This window comes from Equus quagga, chromosome 11 (genome assembly GCF_021613505.1).
Source record: "Equus quagga isolate Etosha38 chromosome 11, UCLA_HA_Equagga_1.0, whole genome shotgun sequence".
Taxonomy (NCBI): domain Eukaryota; kingdom Metazoa; phylum Chordata; class Mammalia; order Perissodactyla; family Equidae; genus Equus; species Equus quagga.
The window spans coordinates 101,152,776-101,175,281 of NC_060277.1; the positions used below are offsets into that span (position 1 = coordinate 101,152,776).

Sequence of the window (22,506 nt, forward strand, 5' to 3'; positions counted from 1 at the left end):
AACTGTTATGCTGGCTGTTATCTGTGGCAGCTAAGGCACGCATCTAGAACAAATGGGACAAAAATAGTGCAAATAGGTATACTCACTCATGGAATACAGTTGTGTATACATGAACATTTATTTAAGGAAATATATCAAACACTCAGAAAAAAGCACCCTCTTTGCAGCCCAACACTGACTCAGTGTGCAAAGCGACAAACCCTGCCTCAGTGCTCCAAACCACAGCCCTGGCTGTGCCAGCATCTCAACCACCTGCTGGCGTCCCTCCTGAGGACCCGCACCTCTCTCTGTTCTCAGAGGAGCTAAGGATGCTGCCAGCTGCCTCCCTCCCTGGTCTGGGCCAATTCAAGATGTGGCCCCAGCCCTGGCACAGAGCTCTGCAGGGAATCCAAGAGCTGTCCCTGCTGCCACGTCAAGTGACTGGAGGCAGTAAGCAGGTGCCAGAGCGTACTGAAGTCCCTCGTGCTCCCTTGGATTTGGCTGCCTCCAAGACCCAGTGCTTCAGAGGGAGGGTGTGCCCATGGTTTGCAGGGACAGTCCTGGTATCCAATGAGGCGGGGGGATGGGATGGCAGTAGGCGGAGCAGAAGCAGCCGGTCTTGGTGCTTCGTGAGTGGCCCCTGCCTGGTGGTGCAAGAGAAAGTGAAGCCTCCTCTGATTTCACCAGAGGATGCGGCAGGGGAAGGAGACAGAACGTTGGCAGGATCCTAAAATCCCATTGGCTGGCGCTGGCTGCACTCCTTGGTGTGTGAGTGGACATAGTACGTGCTTCTGACACACTCAGGTCATGGCTTTCCCATTGCTGTGTTGGTTGAGTTACCTTACGGTTTTTCTCCCCGTGTATATGTCTTGGTCCAGTATCCTATTCACTGTACACATGCCCCAAACTCTGCTGGAACCTAATTCTCACCATGAGGTATGTCTGTCCCAACCTGGCCACCTTCCTGGAATTGAGCCCTAATCAACACTTTGGGGGACTTCTTGCGGTGTTTCAAAGAATCTTTTCCCAGAGCCACCTGTGGAAGACGTTCCAGACCCCTGGACCCTGCTGTGGACACAACAGGCAACTGCACCCCCCGCCCATCCTCCCACCCGCTGAGCCACCTGCTTACCCTCACCATCCAGACCCCTACCCCGGAAGACAGGTGAGAACGACCCCTGGTCTGAGAGTGGTGGTCAAGTCTTTAAGAAGATGAAGCTGGCTTCCAAATCTAAAACTACTTTATTTGTGGTTGGCTCACATAAGACGCCATCATCAATCAGCAGAATTATAAAACTGTACAGGAGGTACAAAAATAGGCCGTTTAACTTAATTACCCTTACATCATCAAGCTTTAAAAATACACATAAAAACTGTACAATCTGGCAGTTTATAAAATATAAAGCTAAAAAGAAGATTTTAGGTTCCATAAAGAGGATTGTATCACACAATTAACACGTATCCATTAAACAATTAACCGTCCACAGAGAAGACACAACGGCACAGAATTTTTTATAAGATCACTTAAAAATTAACATTTTTACCCCGACCAAATTAATCACCCTTTAATGACAAAACTACTATAAGGCATCCATCCCGTGGAAGGATACAGTATAACTTTTCCTTTTCCAGTTTTAAAATGGTCAGGGGTGTTGTCCAAAACAAGTCTGATGTGCCTTAAGCAAGTGCAATTGTAACTGGAGACACTTCAGAGTAAAAATTAAATAAATATAAATAGGTTAAATAAATAGGTCATTGCAAAAAGAACACTAGATAAGGTTTGCATCTGAGAATGCCACATAGTTGACCAGTAATGCTTTCTAGGTAAGTGGGGACTCCCCCGTCACAGCTTCTGGGAGACTGCAAAGGAATACTGTACCCGCCGAACACACACAGACACAGGGGAAGGCGATGGGTGGGGACTTTGGCTGGAAGTGTTGCTTAAGGCTGTTCCAGTGGGAGGCTCATTGCAGATTCCTTGTGGTTTTCCAAAGAATACGGAAAGGACTTAAGTGCCAGTATAAAAATTTAGAACCAGAGTTTCTCATGGGAAATCACTGTTTCATAAAGAAAACAAAGTACAGGAAGATTAGACACTTCAGCTTAAAAGATAATGGTCCAACCCTGGAAGGTGGAATTTTTGCTCATCTGTATAGGACACCTGATGACCTTCTTCAGGAAATGCTGATGCCAGGCCACATTCAACTAAAATGACTATTCCAGGATGGGGAAGGAACGGCCAAGGTAAAAAAACTGGGAAATACGAAGAAAAGAGATTTCAGAAACTAAATGGGTGGAGAGGAAGCTAAAAAGAATTGAAAGAGGCTCTTCACATACGTGCTGTGCTTTCTCTCCCAGCCCCTCCGGCAGAGGAGGCTGCAGGAAGCAGAACCAGCCCACCTCCCGCGAGGATCTCAAGGCTGAGAACCCAATGAACAGAGATGGAGAAGGGGAACTGCGGTGGGAAAGCCAAACCCGGCCAGAGCACAGCTTCTGAGAGGGCAGCAGCTGAGAGAAAGCCCTACAACCCAAAGGGCCCACACCTGCGAGAGAGGCCAGATCAGCAAGTAATTCATCTCTTCTGGCGCAGCGAGAAGGAACTGCAACGATAAATGAAGCGCATTCACACAAAACCTTACCAAAAGGCCCAGGCTTAACTCTGCTCAGAGCCTTCCTTCTAGAGTCGGTGGGAAGAAAATACTGTGCTGAACCCACCAACCTGCGGGTCCTTCAATATAACGTGTAGGAGATCAGAGTGATATCTCCCTGGAAAGACCCTACGACGACTACTACACGGGCTGGGGGCGGGGGGTGGGAATCACATCTTTGCACCCAGGATTTTATATGTCAGCCACTAGATGGTTACTGACTTAGCAAGTAACACCAATGGTTCCCCAAGTGCAAATGCTCTGGTGCCCAGTGATGTGCGGAGCTCTTGACAAACTGAAGTTATAAAGACTCAAGAAGCAGCAAGAGAAATTCTGGAAAGGCATGCCAAAGACAGATTCAATACAAGATTTAAATAAATTGCAGCATCCTTGGGACTCCTAACAGATGCGACTAAATTCTGTCTTAAAAACGAAGATAGCGTACGTTTAAAAAGTTAAACAGCCTTCCAGGAATTGTACTAAATATCAAACTGCTCAGCTGCCAGAGGATGCACAAGACTGCAGAACCCTGTTCTAAAGAAAGACACCTTCCCACGGTGCCAAGCACAACAGGAAACCAGAATTTGAGAGATGAGAACAGGACAGATAAACCAGATGACGCCCAAAGTGTTTTCATGACAAGTGCCCACGTGTGACCTCTTCAAACCAGTGAAGGACGGACTAGTGACTGGGTTCCTAAAGGTGACAGAGAGAAGATGGACAGAAGACAAGTTGACCAGACCTGAGGGGTGCTGGGACACGGGCAGCTTTAAGACAGAAGAGGCGCAAACCCCAAATGCACACCTTGCCCCATCCCCTGGATGTTCTTTGTGGCACTGACACTTACGTCCTGTTGTCGCTCTCCCCGTAAGCTCTGAGGAAAGCAGATGTTTGCTATCTTGTTCACTTCTGTGACCCTGGCACTCGGTATCCTGCCTGGCTCCTATGGTAACTGCTTGGATAAAAATATGTCGAATAGATGAGTTTGAGAAAGTTGGGTAGTTAGAAACAAATACGATAAGCTGAAAGCGTGTTTTTAAAAAGTTGGCCCAGAAGCAAGTTGGGCCAAAACAGAGATGTCACAAATACTGGGAAGCTAGAAATGACCTGGCTCCTCCCCAAAAGAGAACATTCAGCACGAGAACCAGGTGAGGCAGCAGTCCCCCTGGCCGCACGGAAAGCTGACAGTCCCATTAAACCACTCGTGCCATCTTCTCCACCTCTCTCGGGCTCCCCACGCAGGCTGTGCGGCCAAGCAGCCCGCAGAGCTGGAGGAGAAGGCGCGTGAGGGGACACAGGCACGGCGCATCAGAGTGGGGACAGGAACACTGGGGCCGAGTTCCTAAAAAACGGAGAGCATGGGAAAAGACACCACGATGCCAACCAAGGGCACCAGGGTTCCTGGGTCTAAATGAGGTAACTGAGGTTTAAAGACATAGGCCATTCATTCAAGAAAATAAAAGTTACTTAGGCATTATGAAAGGAAGGGGACTGGGCTGCACACAGGCAGAACGAGAGCGTTCGGGGAGCAGCCCCCACACACACCCCAGCAGAGAACATCTCACGAGAAGAAGAAACAGTGATTTCTCTGACCATTCGTAAAAGCCAACCACACAACTGCTGAGTGGAGTCTCCGAGTTCCCCGGGACTGAGGCGCAGTGACCGCTCACCCGGCTGGGGAGAGCGCAGAGAAGACGCTTCCTTCCGGGGCACCCTGACTGCATAACCCCTAAGGCTCTCGGTGCAGAAACGACAAGAATTTTTTACTGGAACTAAAGTTAAAAATTATATTAGTTTTAGGGGGAAAAATGACCTGCTATTGCCATAATTTAAGAGAATATTACCTTGAAATTGTTTAATACATGTACATAGTGTTACTGTAACGTTTTACTCTTCAGCATTAGAGAATGTTCTAAACATGAACATTCTTTCTCGGGGGGATGGGGACTTTTGGTACCACAAAAAATAGAAGATGTATTATTGTCTTGCATTTCTTCTTCATCAGTAAGCTTCAAGTTTAGCTTACTTACGCTAATGTAGCATTCTACAGAATGATCAAAATATAAAGTCATTAAAACCTGCCAAGAAAAACATAAAAGCCTGCCTACGAAGCATGTGGTGACCCTGGCCTCGGCTTCCAAGCCCTGGCCCACCTTGCTGGCCCCAGGGACAGAGGAGCCTTATCCCCTACCCGCTGGCCCAGGGCTCTCCCAGGGTGGCCGCGTGTCCCATTCAGCCCGCTCCCCTCCAGTCCTGAAGGCGTGTCCCTGTCTGGGTCTCAGCGGCTCTTCCTGATGGCCAGGGAACTTATCACCTCTTGTCCCCAAACGCTCATAAAAATCCCCAAGTGGCCCAGGGAACAAATCCACCAAAGGCCACCATTCAGGCCACTGGGGCACTGGGCGGCAGCTGCCTCAGAACAGTGTCCTCTTCGTCTTCAGACGTTCTTCGTTCAGGTCTTCGCTGCAGACCTGGCCTCACCTTCCGGTGGCATGCTGACCTGTCCCAACACTGCGCCCCCGGCTCATGGCTCTTCACTGCCCCTAAGGAAACACTGGTTGCAGTGACCTGGGAAACTCTGGGGGCATCTGTGATCAGCAAGGCATCGTCGATGCCCAAGGACAACACCCTCTGAACATCTTCCTCCTCCTTGGCACCCTGACCTCCTGAGCCCCACTCCTGGCAGAGGCTGCGCTTAGTGCCTTGCAGCCTAGCTAGTCAACGGGAGAGATGCTCCTGGTCCCAGCATGTATGCAAAACTGAGCATTCCCTCTTCTCTCTTCCTTAAAGGCCCACAGGCTGACATCGAACGGGAAGTTTAAAAAGAAACATTAAGTCTAAAGCCGTTTTATCCAAGACAAGGCGGAGGGTGCTCCTTTCACTGCCTCTGGGATAGGCCGTCCTTTGCAGACGTCTCCTAGTTGTAAAGCTTTTGTGCTAACATCCTCCCAGCTCCCTGCAGGTCAGGAGGGGTCACCTCTCCTACTTCCTCGAGCCAGCATCCTCCTCTGCTGGCTGCAGAGCGGGCAGCTCAAGGCACTTGGTTTGGGAGCCTGGTCTCCCTGCTAACCCGGGAGGCACCAGGCTCTGGCTTGTAGAGACCAAGCCCTCAGTCACAGCTGGGGCCACCAGAACGGAAGCTGCCCTGGCTCAGAGGGCATCTGGAGTCACTGGGGGCTGGGGCTCCGGGGGCTCGTGGAAGTAGTAGGGCTGGAAGAGTCTCTCCTGGCGGCACAGCTCCATGGCCCGGTAGGTGTGTGAGAGGAGGTGGGGGAAGCGCGAGGTGAAGTAGCGCACGAAGTCGTCGGGCAGGGAGCCCAGCGTCTCCCGCACCTCCACAGGCAGCTCCCGGTAGTGGTGCTTCTGCAAACAGGGCGGACACACACACACAGAGGGTTAGCACTTAGAAAGCCTGTGAAACGCTGGTAAAAGATCCTTCTATTATTCAAGGACGACAGAATGTTAGTTGGTTCTCTGTAAAGAAAAGGGAAAAATGCTTACAGGGCCTCCCTTTGGGAGGAGGCCTGGGAGCTGAGCAAGGGAGCAAGGAGGAGCTTCACAGCCAGAGTGGGCTCCCGCACCCAGGGCCTAGCAAGATTCCTGGCAGCCTCAAGTGGAATAAAGTCACCTGGGACTGAAGTGTCTGTCCTGACAGGCTTGGAGGCCTTGTCTGTGCCCGGACCCTGTTTGAGGGCTGCTCGGTGACCAGCACAGACCAAGGGCACCCCCAGGCCCCTGCTCGGAGGCCCTGGAGGCCAGGCCCCCTGAGGGAAGGGGCCAGAGGGTCCCTGTCAGAGGGAGTTCATACAGGGCTGTATCAGGCAGGTAGAGGGCACCGAACAAGTCAGCAAAGACCACAATGGGTGCTGGCAGCAGAGAGCCGGCTTCCCAGAGCAAAACTCCTCACCTCAATGTCCCTGAAGAGAAAACCCACTTAAAGGAAGAAACGGCCTCTAATGTGTCAAGTCTGGCTAAGGCCTCCCAGCCTCTGACAGGTCAGAATTCCAGTATGGACGAAAGGACCCACAGAGAAGGGACTTGAGCAGGGTGGCTGTGTTGCTGCCACCTGGCCCCACACAGGATTCACAACCCTTACCTTATTTCTCATGGCTCGGAGGAGATCCCTGACGGAGCCACCTTTATAGGTTCTGAATTTACGCAGATCTAGGAAAAAAACAAGGAATGCAATGTAACAAATACATTTCAAAAGAAAACAATTCCTGGGGCTCCTGGGGATTAGGCAATCAGACTGAAGTGCAACATAACTCTACACTTGTGGTTTGGGGGAGCATGTTCCCCAACTAAGAGTGAGGGCCACATTAGTCTGAATGCCACCTCCTGACTGTACCCAGATCAGAAATAACCACTGAGAGCACGACACCCATCACTAACCTGTCACTCTAAGAGAAGAAAGTGAAATACACCTCAGGGTAATTCTGTATCCAAACCACAGAGGACACACCCACAGAAAGCCTCAACCCCAGAAGTGGTATATGGAGCCCCAACAGCCTCAAGTTTCCATTTCCGCGTTTGCTTCTTAGAAACGTTTCTGCCAGCGTTTGCTCCCAGGGGCTTCAGCATGCTCACCCGTCTGGAGGGGGACAGTGATGTTCTCCTTCCAGTCCATCTTCACCACAGCTCTCCCACCTCTCTCCAGCTGCTTCACTATCGGGCCGTCCAGGGATTCCTTTTCTATCCGGTCACTGACGTCCTGGGAGGGAAACAAGGCAACGGATGCTGCTGAGCGTGCAGAGAAGCCGAGCGCTAGAGGATCAACACGCTAGGCAACAGAGTGGTCACTGCTACCTGAGTCGTAGAGACTGACGGCCCTCTCAGGGCCAGGCTGAAGCCTGCCTCAGAGCTGGCCAGAAGGGCTCTGCCTCACTGCCCAGCCCAATCCATTAACTTCTTCCCTGTGAGCGGCGTGTCTGTTGCTCACCGGGAAGAGGCCCACAAAGACTGTCTCCACAGCAGAGAGAAGCGTCACAGATACACACCTGTCCACAGACCCTGAACACCTCGCCTATTTTTCACACACACACACACGCATGCACACTACATTCCACATAGAACCATATGTGCAAACTATATTCATCAATGAACCAAAAAAAGCCCAATTTGGATGTGCATCCCGTGCTTTTTGTCTACCCAGTGAAACATCCATAACTGGTGAAGGGTCGTCACTCCTCACTCAACATTAGAAAAGACAGATGAAGCCAAGCCTTCTTTGGAGGAGGAAACCTGGGGACAAGAGTGTGGGCTCCGGAGGCCCCGCCCTGGATTCAAACCCTGCTCTGTGTTTGACGCTTGAACATACGCCCCCTGAGACTGGCCCCCACCCGTAAGACAGGTCCATCAACGGCTGAGGGAACAGAGTGACGAGCCCCCGTGCGCTAATGCTGAGCAGGCTTCTAAGACCCATATAGTCTTTTCTTTCTTTGATGAAGATGAAGGCAGACTGGCTGACCCTCTAACTTGCAGTTGCTAGAGGACAGCCTTGGAGGGATTAGACTGTCAACTCGGGGACACTGGGGCCACATGGCTCTGTGCTGCAGAGCCCTTACAGTTAGTTGATAACATGTAAGCCAGCTGTGTTTGCAAGACATACGACTTGGAAATACCATGAGTTTAAACCCTAACCCACGGTGGGGTGAAGGTCTCATTTGAGCTTTATTCCTGTTTTACATTTTGTCTTCATCAAAGTGACCTGGCTACTTTCCAGAAGTCCCTTGAAGACATGTGACCTCAGTATTTTAATGTTATGTCCTGTGGAACACAGTGATCAACCTGATGTTACACATACCCACTACTGCCACGGAAAATGGCATTAAACCCTCCCCCTCCCAACCCATCCAAATAGTTACTAAGCATCTGCGTGTGCCAGGCAGTGTCCCGGGTGGTGAGGACACAGCAGTGAGCCCAGCAATCAATCACTCCTGCTCTCAAGGAGCTTGCATTCTGGGGGCTTCACCACAGCCAGCTCCCGTCAGGCTCCAGGACAGTGTGACAGTCACTTCCAGATCACGGTGCTTATCAACTCCACGCAGGCCCAGACCCAGGAGGGAAAAAAGCACAGCCGCCGCATGCCTGCTTTCAGAGTGGGTGTGCTGGTAGCAGGCATCCGGGTGAGTCATGCCGAGCTCACCCCAGGGAAGACTTTGAGAAACACATCACCTTTCCACAAAGCCACCTGGCAATGTCACGGAGTCTTAAAACAGTTAAACCACTAAAGGAGTTCATATGCCTTGATCCTATAATTTAACTTCTCAGAATCTATCTTAAGCAAAAAGAGATCTGGGGAATGACTGAGTAAAAGATGAGAGAAAAAAAATCCAATATAAGGAAACGTTTAAATTTATGGAATTATACGATGCCTGGGATTTGCTTTAAAATAATCTGAGGTAGGGAGGGGTGGAGAGAGGGCAGAGATTGAGTTAATAATTGTTGAAGCTGGCTGACGGGCAAATGGGAGTTCATTATAGTATTCCCTCTACTTTTGTATATGTTTGAAAGTTCCTATTAACAAAGTTTTAAAATTATGGCACATTCATATGATAGAATACTACAGTCATTAAAATTCTCAAACTTTAACATGAAAAAATAGTTAAAATATTATGTATAGCAAAACATAAAATAAAAGCAGATTACAAAACTAAATACAGTTTGATCCTAATCACTCTTTTATGTATATGAAGAAAATATATTAAACATGGTTATCTCTCAGTTATGCGATTATGAGTCATTTGTTTTATTCTTTGTCCTTTGCTATATTTTCAAACTCTGGAAAGAACTAAATAAAGATTTTTGATAAAGAAAACAAACGTCTTTACCTGAAAGAACTGGAGCTGCTTTTCTAGGCTCCAGAAGAACGGGTGTTTCAGCACATGCTTCGCTGAGGGGCGCTTCTGAGGATCCATTGCAATCATCTTCTCTATTAATTCTCGGGCAATGACATCTTCTACAAAGGAGGAACATACACAAGCAACTCTACCAACAGCCTCAAGCCACAGTGAAACACCAAATACCCTAACAATCGGCACGCCCTTGACTCAAGAGACCACTGACAGGAATCCATTCCAATAACATGATTAAGAACTTGCACAAAACTCTGGCTAATAAGGAGAGTCCTCAACGCCTGGTTTGTGAAAAGGAACGATTGGAAACACCCAATATCAGAGGCCCAGGTAACACTGCTGTGCCTCCATATACTGCACTGTGAGCCATTAAAATGACGCCATGGCTGAATGCAGATTGACATGGAGAAAGATTCAAGATGAAGTTAAAAAATGAGCGTGTTGCAAAACAGCATGTATTATTTAATCCCATTTTTTTTTAAAGATTTTATTTTTCCTTTTTCTCCCCAAAGCCCCCCAGTACATAGTTGTATATATTTTAGTTGTGGGTCCTTCTAGTTGTGGTACGTGGGATGCCACCTCAACATAGCTTGATGAGCGGTGCCATGTCCACACCCAGGATTTGAACTCATGAAACCCTGGGCGGCCAAAGTGGAGCATGTGAACTTAACCACTTGGTCAGCCCCTTTAATCTCATTTTTAATAAAAACATGCATACATGTCTCAGAGGGATGACTGGAATAATATATACAAAAATATTAAGAGCAGTCACTCATCACTGTATAATGGAATTATGGGCCTTTATGCTAATCTGTTTTTTCTACAGGGAATAAGGAAAATCATCCATAAGTAAAACAATAAGTTAGTTCTATTTATGTATTTATTTTTGCTGGGGAAGATTTGCCCTGAGCTAACATCTGCTGCCAATCTTCCTCTTTTTGTATGTGAGCCACCACCAAAGCATGGCCACCAATAGACAAGTGGTGTAGGTCCGTGCCTGGGAACCGAAGTGGGCCATCGAAGCAGTGCTGCTGAACTTAACCACTAGGCCACTGGGGCTGGCCCTAGTTTTAATTTTTTAAAAAGGTGGCACTGGGGCGTCATAGGCCAATTATAATGCAAGAGACCCTGAAGTCAGGGAGAAAGACTTGTTGCACCCACGCCAGGAGAGTTAGAACCAAGCTTGTCTATCTCCAGCCCAGGCCACATCTGCTGACCAGTGGCCTGCAAACGAGAGAGTCTAGTTCACTGAGCATGGACTATCTATCTTCCCAAATGTCAGTGTAGGAAGGGACCTCAGATTATTTAACCCTCACAAGTCACAAGCTGGAAAACAGAGGTCCCCTAAGGGGCCTTTGCCCAGGTCAAACAGGTAACTTGGTGACCTGAAGGAACCTCAGAGCTTCTTGGCTTTAGAAGGAGGTGCCCCAAGGATAACCGACTCAGCCCTCCACCAGCTCTGGAATGAGTCCTCAATTCACTGAGGCCCACAGGTGAGCAGCTGGAAAGAAGGGCCTCTGGGAGTGCAAAGCCAGCACAACCCCAGTCCAGGGGGGCCACTTGGGCAGTGGAGGAGTTGTGCCTGACCCCTCCCGTCCTGCTGCTCACTCACCGTGCTTCTCGGGGTGTAAGCAGTCAAGGGTGTAGGCACCCAGGAGGATGTTGGCCTGCCTCTGCAGGGACTTGCCAAAAGGGTGGCTGCCCTCAGATATCACGTAGTAAAAGACACAGCCAGCAGAGAAGATGTCCACGGTGTAGGTCTGAAAAGAAACATGAGGCGTGAGAGGCCTTCCGGGGCAGGATCCTCATTCTCACCCGGCAGCCAGGGAGGAGAGGAGCGTTGCTGCTGCTGCTTCCACCTCGATGGTGTCCTGGGAGAACCAGCTAACGTACGGGATTGCTCAGAGCAGTGCTGCGCAGCCTGCAGGTGCTGCACGAGTGTCTGTGGTCATATGGAGAATACAGGCTCCGGAGATGACTGCCTGGGACACTGGCTCTGCCACTTGCCAGCTGGAAGCCCCCTGACTGCTCTGTGTCTTGGGGTCTTCGAATGTAAAATGCGGATAACAACAGTATGTTCCTCATAGGGTGTTGTGAACATTAAATGCGTTAATATGTGAAAATGGTTCCTTAAACCAGCGCCCAGCCCATAGGAAGCCCCCTGCTGGCCATCAGTTATTCTTTACCCAACCAGCATGCGTGTCCTCGTAGGCAGGGATTTTTGTGCATTGCTTCCCTGCTGTAGTCCCAAGGGGCCTAGAATGGTGCCCACACATAGTAGGTCTCAAAACTTTGTTAATAAATGAATCAAACAGCTCTGGGTTCAAGAACAGCCCCACAAAGAAATTATTTGACAAGTTTCCAGTGAAGGCTCTCCTGTTACGTGATACTCCTCTCACCTATCCTGTGAAATCATTCAGTGTCTAGGGCTGAGCTTCTCTTTAGGGAATGTGCGTGTGTGATTTCTAGCTTGTGCTACTTGGAGTGTAACACTGGTGTGGTCCCAAACACGGCTTGGGGCCCTCTTGCTAGGCTCCACCTCTTAGATTCTCCACTGGACGACGTGAGGATCTAGTGAGAGGGAGCCAGGAGCTCGTCGCCTTCCACGCTAGAGAAACACACCTTAACAATACTGTACAGTCCATCGGCCTCACAACAGCTGTGTGAGGCAAGCAGAGCTAATGTCGTCATTCCCAGATGAAGACACAGGCAGAAATATTCAATGACAAGCCCAGGGTCACTGCTGGACAGTGACAAACCAGGACAAGACTCAGGTCTTCTAATTCCAATGCCCAATCACCTTTATCTTACCTTACTAGAATTTTCCTTAGGTGGGTGACAGATCCAGGAAAAGAGGAGCAATCCACCATAGCTGAAGTTCTTACCTGACTGCCACCACTCACCTACTCAGTGTGTCATTAATGCATCCCGTTTTCTGCAGCCTGCACTTCCTGACGTCCCCAGCACACTCACTGCTGAAGCTGGGAGCTCTTATCCTGCCTGCCTGGCTCCTTCTGCTCCCACTAGCTTATCTCTGTGCTCAGGTATGTTCTTTCCCTAACTTATTACTGCCCCTCGTTCTTGTAATTTAAATATTCCATAAACTGATAAAATATACGTGCCAGCAAGTTTGAGGTAAGCTGAATCTTTGGAAAGACTCGATAAAATGGAGCGGCTACAAAAACTGCTGTGAAATTAGATGTGGGAGACTCAACTGCAAGGGACTGGGACATAAATAGTTAAAAGCTAGGATTCTGCTCTCAATTTGCTTAGAAGGGTTGGAAACGTCCAAGTCTCAATCTAGAAGTCATAGACGTGGCATGTGAATGTGCTTCATGCAAGAGGGAAAGTGATCACCTCCATTCAGTTGGACCCAAATTCGAAGAAAAGACATTGACCTACATCAAAAGATTTCCATTACTTAAAGAATTACATTACTCGGCCCTGTGGCTGAGTGGTTGGGTTCGCGCATTCCACTTTGGCGGCCCGGGGTTTTGCCGGTTTGGATGCTGGATGCAGACATGGGACCGCTCACCAAGCCATGCTGAGGCAGCAGCCCACACAGCACAACTAGAAGGACCCACAATTAGAATATACAGCTATGTACTGGGGGTGCTCTGGGGAGAAGAAGAAGAAAAAAAAGAAGATTGGCAACAGATGTTAGCTCAGATGCCAATTAACAAAAAAAGAATTACATTACTTGCTTTAAGTTAAAATAAGATGTTTAAGGTATGTAGAATTGGGCAAGAGGGCTCTACTGGATCTAATCTATTTTATGATGGCTCATCCCAGCTGGGTTTGGATCAAGGAAGTGCAAGGTAATCCTCTAATGCCTTGTGCTAGAAAGCAAGGTGCTCGAACACACATGGGCTCTTAGCAAAAGGGGGCAGAAGCCAGCCTGAAGGGCTCCCATTGGCCAAATCTGGGACAATTTGAGTATCAAAAGGAGTAAGGGTGAAAAAATAAAAGAAAAAAGAGAATAAGGGCTACAAATAAAGCTCTTCTTTACAGAAAAATGTCAGCTAATAAACGCAGAAGAATTTCCACTGAGTTAAGTGAGTCAGGTAAGGATTGTCAATGGATGCTGAACCATCAGGTGAATGACTGTTGGTTACCAGGAGATTCTCACTGCGCCAAAGTATCATCCCATGCAGTGCTAACAACAAAGGGGGAAAAGTACCTTTCGTGGTGCAGAGATCAGGGGTCACCAGCTGTGCCAGGTGAGCCAAGGTAGCATCTCTCATGGGGTACAATAATAACGGTACAACCTGCCACCTCATGCTTCCTAACGCTGTGTCTTGTGACTGTTCTTGCCAAAAACAATAAACTTGAATCTAATTGAGCCTTCACACCTAGTTCTAGGTCTACAGGAAATACAAGGAACAGAGAGGCAAGTCAAACACCATCATAAGGAAACGAGAGAGCAAGTCCTGAATGGCGCATGCTACAGAGAAGTGCCTGCACTCTTCGAAAAGTCAGGATCACAGAACACAAAAGGTAGGAGGACCGTAGTAGATGAAAAGAGAGATGCTCAAATGCAAGAAAAGATACTTGATTGGGTCTTGGCTTACAAAACCCAGCTCTATAAGAGACATCTGGGGAACAATTGGGGAAATTTGAATATGGATTGAATATTAGCTATCATGGAAACAGCACAGACTGTTGAGGTGTGATAATGGTGCGGTGCTTAGGAAGTAGAACGCACGTGTTCTTGGGAGACACTGTGCAGAAGTATTTTAGGGTGGAAGGCTGGGATGCCTGCGACTTATATTCAAATGCTCCAGCAACAGATGAATAGAGAGAGTGAAAAATATTAACAAATGCTGAATCTAGGTGGACGTACAGAGGTATTCACTGAAAGAATCTTTCAATTTTCTGTGTCTAAAAATTCTCAAAATAAAAAGCCGGGGAAACAAAAATAGAAAAAAAAAAAAAAAAAAGAATAAAAACTGGAAGTTTGTTGTCCACCATATGCAAGTCCTGATTTCTCAGTTTCCCAAAACAGGGGTGGAAGTGATTGGAAGAGTAGGGGGAAAAAAATAGTCAAATGCCCACATTCGCCCCTTTCCTTCATCTGAACACGAGACAATTTGGAAGCCAGCAGGGTGCTCTTTGTGAAAGAAATGTCCTTCTCCAGCTAACACGTGCTCCAGCCCCCAAGGCTTGAATTTGGAGGCTCTCACTCCCGAAGATACAAGAGGCTGGTTCTGCAGGTCTCAAAGGTCTGTGCTCATTACTCACAGGGTTTTCCTTGCAGTCTTCGCTCAGCATCTCTGGAGCGATCCAGCCTTCTGTGCCAGGCACTCCTGAACGGCGGCTGAAGCTATGCCTGCCCACGGCCAGTTTCTTGCAGAGGCCGAAGTCAGAGATCATGGCCTTGATCCTGCCATGTGCGTTGGGCATGGAGAGGAGAATGTTGTGAGGCTTCAGGTCTCTGTGAACTAATACAAAACTTCAGATTAGCCCAATATTCACCCAGAGCAACATCCGGCCTCCCTCTACAAAGGGGCGTGCACCCTGCTCAGGCTGCCAATAGACCACCTCTGAAGGTTCTGGTTTTCAACTGTGTAAGAGGCCTCCTCAAATTCTGATACAACTTGCACACCAGCAATGCAGCAAAGAGCTCTGATAGAGGCGAGGCACAGCTGAGCACGTCGGTCACCCACCCAGGGCCGTGGCCTCACAAAGGGAAGCCTCTTACCAATGTTGAGGGAGTGCAGGTGGGCCAGGCCCGAGGTGGTCTGCTGCAGCAAGGTGATGGGCTCCAGGCCGAGGTGGGCAAAGTCCTTCTGCTCCACGTACTGCAAGAGAGACGACGGTGAGGTCACAGCGCTCAGGACTTGCCCCCTCAGTGTGCCTTCTTTCTGTTTTTTTTTTTTAAGGGATTCAACTTTATTTAGGAAAGTCCTGCCTGCAGCTTTTTGCTTTAATTAACATTTGGTATTGGGGCAACTCATTTTCTTTGATCATATTTTAAGAAAGAAATGGGAAGTTTTACAGACAACATTCTCTGTCCAAATCCATATTTTCCAGCAGACTTTCTCCTCAAGTTATAGGCTACCTTAAACAAACAAGCCTCCAAGTTACTAGTTTACAGTGAGAAAGACAAGAGGGCAAGACACTCAAGTTCACTGCCTCATACAGGTCAACCTACAAATGAAGCCAAAGGACAGTGAAATAGGTTCATGCTGAGCCTGGAACCTGAGCAAAAGGAGTCTGCTGGATCCTAATGACTCAGGCCATCAACTGATGAGCACCCTCCAAGCCCACGCCAGCCCTGACCAGCCGCGGGAAGAGGGACTGGCCAGGTGTCCTGGAGGCCAAGAGGGACAGAGATGCTACTTGCAACCTAAGACTGCCTCACACATGCTGAGCGGACCACCCAACTAAAGGTGGGATGATAAAAATGCTCTACATTTTGACTGTTTGTGGTTAAATGGGTATATACTCTTGCCAAAATGCATCAAACTGTACATCTAAAATGAGTACATTGTACTTTAACTTCAGTAAAGTTAATAAAAATAAATTAAAAAAGAGAAATGGGCAGCCCCTAAAACCATGCCCTAGTTGCCAGGAGAAGGGAAGTTGCGGTGCAAGGGCAAAGCTGTTGGTGACCACTGGGCACCCACCTCCTGCAGAGTGGCTGCACACAGCTCAATGGCAATGTACTGGAACTGCCGGTCCCTCTCGGTGCAGAAGTAACGGATCACGTTCGGGTGCTCGTCTGATTCTCGCAATAGTTGGACCTCACGGTCTGCGAAACTGAAACACTCAGGGAGGATCCTCTTGACTGCTACGTCGCGGTTGTCAAACATGCCCCTGAAGGACAAGGAGCAGGGGTTGGGTTTGGAGGTACAAGTTTGGCTGTGGAAACGAGAGGAGACCCGTGGACCCACGGTGCTCCTTCTCCAGTGACGTAGTGGTCACCTCATCAGCCCCACAGCCCAGGGCGCCCTGACCAACCACCAGGTAGCCCTGTGGTCATCACTCCTCTCCCTGGAGGCAGAACTCCTGTCTTGGTCACTGTGATGACCCTGCTGTGCCCCTGGAGCCTGGCACGCCACCTGGATTGCCAACAGGCACTCACACATGAGGCGGTAAGGCACAGGGCTCTCCAATCCACTCACCGGTACACAATTGTGCCCTCTGCTCCGTGGCCCAGGACATCCTTGGGACAGAATGAAATTTTCCCAACTATCACCATGCTGGTTTCCTCATCTGAGACAAAACAGGAAAGAGAAGAGGTTGTTTTAAACAAACAACCTGAACATCTTGAGGCTGGAATGGCCACTAGCTTCCTGAGCTCCGATGAAGAGATGGGAATCTCAGAGGCTCTAGGTCCCCAGTGCCCGGTAAACAAGAGCTGGCTGGGTCCACTCCGATTTACACCCAGGGCCGCCCCCTGCCTCCTAGGCCTGCCTTTTCATTACTATGAGAATGTATGTCTTCCTGAAGACAAGGGTTCTCTACAGATCCACCTAAAGACTTGCCCCTGAAACATTCAGGAAGCGACAGTAATGCGATGAAGAGACCAGGAGCACAGTCTCCAGCTTGAGACCAAGGACTCTTGAGGTCTCTTGCACCAGCTCTGTTAATCCCCTCAGAATATTGGCCCTGACAAGCGGCCTGAGCCACCCTCCCAGAGGAAAGTGGGCCAATAGTTGTACTTCTATACTTGGCCTCTGGCTGCCTCGGGAATGTTCTCAAGCCAGATGATCAGTGCATCTCTGGTCAGCAGTGATTCCCAGCCCTTGCAGAGCAAGACGGAGGGAGGGCGAAGGGGGCTCCTGGAAGGTCCTCTGAGGGGAAGAGGCCATTGGATGGGGCAGAAGCCCAGACCCCAGAGTGAGAGTTAGGTGAGAACTTGGTAAACCCTTGGGAACGCACTTCATAATCCCACTGAGACTCCAGGAAGCACACAGTGCTTTATGGTTCTTGGGTAGTGTTCAAATGAAAAAGAAAATAGCACCAAATAGCAACTCGCTTTACCCTCGTCGTCCTGCTCCAGGAAGGGGCTGGTGCCAGCCTTGGAGGCAGAGCCGGTAGAGTGGAGCGAGTGGTTGGAGGCTCTGGGGGACGTGCTGGGGCTGCTGGTGGCTGAGCTCTCCGAGTACGGGCCGGATGAGTCCAGGAGCTCGGTGTCCTGAACCACATCTCCAGGTGGGTGGAAGGGCAGCTGCTGCTGTTGCAGGAGCTGGATTTTCTCCAGTTCCTTCTGGAACTGTTGGTGCTGAAGCTGCTGCTGCTGATGCATGCTCTGGGAGGAGAAACACACATCCAGACAAGTGCAGCCCATCCCCCCAGGGCAACAAGCAGGCTAGAAAGGAGAGGCTCCCCATGGCTAAGGAAGCAGGTGCTCTTTATACGACCCCACAGGGTGGGATGAGACCAGCGAACAGGCAGAGGAGGCAGGATCGGCTCAATGACTGGAGGTCTTTGTGCCAGTTAGACTTAGAAGACCCAGGCTTGCTGTCTACTAGGGCTATGCACTTGATAGAGGCTAGTGCACAGATGTCAGCAACCCAGAGAAGCAGAGGAGGCAGCTGGGCTTAGAACCTAGCAGCCATGGGTCCACAGCCACGCAGTCAGGATGTGACAGAGCGGGACTGAAACGCGGGGAGCCTGGCCAGGGTCTCGCTCCCCTCACTTCATCACATTACCTTCCCCACACCCCCACCCTCCTCTCAATTATTCTGAAAGTTCACTCTGTCACAATTTGAAGTGGCAGTGATCCGCGATTATTACTAGCCTGGCTTGGGAAGGTGACTACAGGAACGGGTGTGTAGCCAACAATCCACTGGGAGTTTTCCAGCACGGGCTCTCTCCCCCTTTCTCTCTCCTAACCTTGGGTTGAAATCCTGGAAATGCCATCTATGAGCTGAGTAACCTTGGGAAAGTTAGTTAACTTCCCAGAGTCTAGTTTCTTCATTTGTGGGTAGAGGATAAATAATAATAACCTTATAAGACTGTGTGGGGTAAAAAATAAAAGAATGCAGGTGAACACATGCGGACAAATGGAAAGTGCCATAAAGGGCTTGTCATTCCCATTCCCGAGCGTTTGTGTTCTAAGGCAATAACATTTCAATGCTCTGAGTAACTTCATTAGGAATATTCCTCTAGCATATTTTATCCAACCCACAACCTACTCAACTACGTAATTTTAGCTTGCTTACTTCCAACTGGAAAGTCGAAGGAATTACCATGCCAACTTTTTCACTCTATCTGATATCCCTAACAGGCAGTTTTTAAGAAAAGAAAAAGAAAACAGTTAACTATTCAAAATGATCTGCAAGCAAGGTTTGCAGATCAGTTTCTACCACCAGTTAAACTAAATGTAAGTACAAAATTGTCCTTTCTTGAGAAGCTAGTGTCTCTTTAATTACAATGTTTTGGAAGATAAGCAAATACCGGCTTTTAAATGTGAAAGGAAACATATCTTCTTGTTGCCATTTTTGTCCAGACCTCACCGACATCAGGTGATGGGCACAGGAGTTCGGACACATGCGGAAGAACAAAGGGAAGGGGTTGAGACTTACCAAGGGGTAGGTGATGATGAAGGCCACCCAGCCGATGAGCAGGAAGGTGCTCAAGATAATGGTGGCTATGTCCTTGAGCATGGAGTCCACGGGGGCCTCAGGCTTGGCGGGGGCATGAGTGAACTTCTCTTCCACCTCCTGAGAAACAGTGGTAGGCGCACTTTCTGAAGTTTGGTCAACCAGGTTGATAACCTGTATGGGAGAGAGTGGCTACATCACTGCAAAGCTTCTAGCCAGGTAGAAATATGCCAAAGGATCAAGAGAAGCAATGACTATTTACAAGGAATGACTACACTGTAAAACGCAGATTTTTAAAAAGCCCATCTAAAGATCACAAAGCCAGATAATTGTTGCCTTTTTCAAAGTCACTGCCTTCAGAGGCCACGTATCACTGCAGTGATATTATCATTACTCAAAAACAGTTTTTAGAGCAATACTTTTGAAAGTGCCTTCAGATTCTATATTCTTTTGAAAATCCTCATTGAAGGCAAATACTTTCTCCTTTGATGGTAGATTTGATATTTGGGAAAACGCTGAAACCATCCATAACAAAGTCTGGTGAAAAGGTTAGTAGTCAATTTGGTAATACCATTTCACATTAGAAAGGAAAACACACACACACACACACAGCTATAAAGTAATAAAGCAGCTTTCTTACACTGCTTGTAAACTTTCAGTGCGACTCCAAAAACAAAATCATTTATTCAACTATTCCACTATTTTTCAAAGTTTTTGAAAAACATCAGAACACTTTGTTAAAGAAAATTTTACTTAGAAGCCCCAAATTAAATTGGATAAAAGTGGAGCTTCTGTCCAAGCTCTTCAGAATCTCTAGGACTTCAGGAATAGTTCAGAAAAATGCGTTGATTTGTTCTCGAGCATGCAGTGTTCCAGATGCGCTGTTACTGTTCGCCCAATGAAACGAACATGGCCTCCTTGGCGAGCGCAGGGCTCGGCATCCCCCCCACGTTCACCCCCTTCACCCCTCCAGACTTCTGCCCTTGAGGACCTTCTCTCCCACTCCAGCTGCCCCCTTCCCACGTGTACGGGGGTGTGTGGCATGGCTGGTGTGTGACAGGCAACTGACTAATGTTTCTGAGTGTGTGACCAGGGACAACGCTCTTTTGATTACATTTGCTCAAGTATGTTTGTTTAAAAGTTACGTCTTATTATCATATAAACGCACCTCAGAGTATTTTAATGGACTTTTAAAAGACTCTGTTCAAGACCGGACAATTATATATGAAAATTTCAACTGTGGCTATCTCTGGGTGTTAGATTAAGGGTATTGTCTTATTCTTCAGGCTTTTATTTTCTAAGTGTTCAATAACGAATACGCTTGACTTTAATAAGATCAAAATAGATCAAGATTTTAGGGCACCAATGCTATCCAAGATCACCGTTTTAGGACTCAGTGCATTTCCCTGACCTGGCTACCTCCAGAGATGAGGGACAACATAGATACTTTGCCTGGGAATCGTAAATGTCCACATGATTTTCCTTTCCTTTCTCTCTGGATAAAATGTAAATCTCTAAAGTGAATTCATCGTGATTGTGGTCCTCACCTCAGCCAGCCTCTCCTCTGACCCTGCCCATAGCCCAGGGCCCTTCTCAGCCACCCAGCCCCCTATGGCAGGGCCGGAGGAGCTACCAAGCCTGAATGGCCCTTGGACCCCCACTCCCACCCTACTGGCCTGCTCCGACTCCTCCTACAGAGCCACTGTCCAGCCGTCTCCACTTGCTCCCTGCCCGAGAAAGCAGCCCCACATGGGCAGAGCAATGGTCTCCCCTGTCCTCTGGTTTCTGATTCGGAACCAGGAGATGAGACAGAGGGAGGAGAATGAGGTCATGTTCTGTGGGGCTGCTGACTACCTCAACTGAAGCTCTAGGATCCTGGTCTGGGGCCCTTTCCACTCCCTCTGCTCCCACTTCAGGCCAAAGCCTGCTAAGAGAACCGCTGGAACTGTCTACTGTGTGAACAGTCCCTCTATTAAACTCCCCTCAAATTATCCTAATTTGGGTGGCCCTCTGTCTCTAGCTGAGACCCTGACTACACACTGCATCCCCCCAGGGCTGCAGGAAGGTCACCCAAGTCAGAACCTCACGGCAGCTACCTCCTAGGTAGGCCTCCCTGCTGCCCAACGCTCCACTGTGAGGTTGCCCTGGGTGTCTGCCAGACCAAGCCTCCGCCAGACCAAGCAGCCAAACCAGGCCACTTTCAACAGGCCACTCCTGGTTCCATAGAACTTCAGGTCTCCCCACTTTCTCTCTTTGTCAACTCTTCACTCCGATGCCAGGCTTGCTCAAGGCTTGGTAACATGCTTCCTCTGGACCCACGTGACCCCATTTCCCACTGCTCCCTACCTGGTAGCATCGGATCTGGTCAGGCCTATCTCCTCAGCCCTAGAGCTGCCTGTCTCCCACCAGGCCAAACCCACCCATCAGTCCTACCGCCCTTCCCACAGCTTCACCAGTGCTTCCCCGCCTCCCCGTCGGCCCCTAACAGTTTGTCATTTGCTGCGGAATCCTCTGCATTCTCTTCCCTCCTGAGTAGACCACAGGCTCTGAAGGCAAGGGCCCCCAAACCTGAGATGAAGAGCCAGTAACTAACTGTTCGCCTCCCCACTCACTTCCTCAAAGCTCTTTTTCTCCGAATCGGCAGGAATCACATTTTCCCGATGTTTGGGCAGATTGTTGGGGAATCTCTCCAGCATCTTAGTAGACGCAGACAGTGGGGTTTCATGGTGTCCTAGGAGAGGAAACAAAACCTTTAATGAGAACAGTGCCCATGCGGCAGCAGCACTCGATGCTACGCTTAGGCAGCAGTCATCACGCACTGAAGGGTCCACAGGGTGAACGCTCACATTTGTAAAGTGAGAGAAAATGAGAGGCAGTTACCAGAAAGATCTCATCAAGACAGAAATCTTATTACTTGATGCCATGTATATAGTATTCTGAATCTCATAATGAGGAGCAAAGAAGCGTCCTTGTCACGAGAGGGATCAGGATGTTCAGGATACGTTCAGAGAGAGACCTGTGTGGGTAATTCCTAGTTTAGGCTGTACGCTGCTGAAGCTTTAGGAAGCTTCACTAGAAGTTTAAGGAGTTCTCCCCTCAACGCTTTCCCTCGTAACATCGCTCTACTAAGGGTATCAATTCCCATCTTGGTATTTAAATTGCTCGGGTGGAATTCTATTCCCATTATCTAAATGTGAGTGTCCATCCTGGGAAGTGGTGAATTACTCATAAGAGAGCAACAGGACGTATTTGCTAGATGGGTAGGGGCCACAGTTCTCTCAGTGTTCACTCACTGTTCTCTGCTATTTCAAGACCACCTAGCATTCACTACACATGTATTGAGCATCTATTCTGTGCAAATTACTGTGAGAGAGACAAAGTTGAATAAAATAAGGAACTGGGATTTGATACTGCTTGATAATCTGTTTAGCTCTAAAATTAAATGACTCCACATACACCCAAAAGAGCCAG

The 22,506-nt window shown here is 48.7% G+C and overlaps 1 protein-coding gene across 4 annotated transcripts in view; it reads right to left on the reverse strand.

Moving 5' to 3' along the window:
- Positions 1-1,198: 1,198 nt before the first annotated feature.
- ERN1 (endoplasmic reticulum to nucleus signaling 1) overlaps positions 1,199-22,506 on the reverse strand; it is an 81,551-nt gene continuing 60,243 nt past the window's right edge. For all 4 annotated transcript variants that reach the window (XM_046675229.1, XM_046675230.1, XM_046675228.1 and 1 more), the window contains exons 11-22: positions 21,648-21,766; positions 19,018-19,209; positions 17,471-17,738; positions 16,609-16,699; positions 16,111-16,300; positions 15,183-15,282; positions 14,723-14,922; positions 11,094-11,241; positions 9,458-9,585; positions 7,215-7,338; positions 6,724-6,791; positions 1,199-5,990 (exon numbers count right to left, since the gene is read on the reverse strand). In XM_046675229.1, coding sequence (XP_046531185.1) covers positions 5,778-5,990; positions 6,724-6,791; positions 7,215-7,338; positions 9,458-9,585; positions 11,094-11,241; positions 14,723-14,922; positions 15,183-15,282; positions 16,111-16,300; positions 16,609-16,699; positions 17,471-17,738; positions 19,018-19,209; positions 21,648-21,766 — 1,841 coding nt within the window. In that variant the 3' untranslated portion in view covers positions 1,199-5,777. The remainder of the gene's footprint in view (positions 5,991-6,723; positions 6,792-7,214; positions 7,339-9,457; positions 9,586-11,093; positions 11,242-14,722; positions 14,923-15,182; positions 15,283-16,110; positions 16,301-16,608; positions 16,700-17,470; positions 17,739-19,017; positions 19,210-21,647; positions 21,767-22,506) is intronic.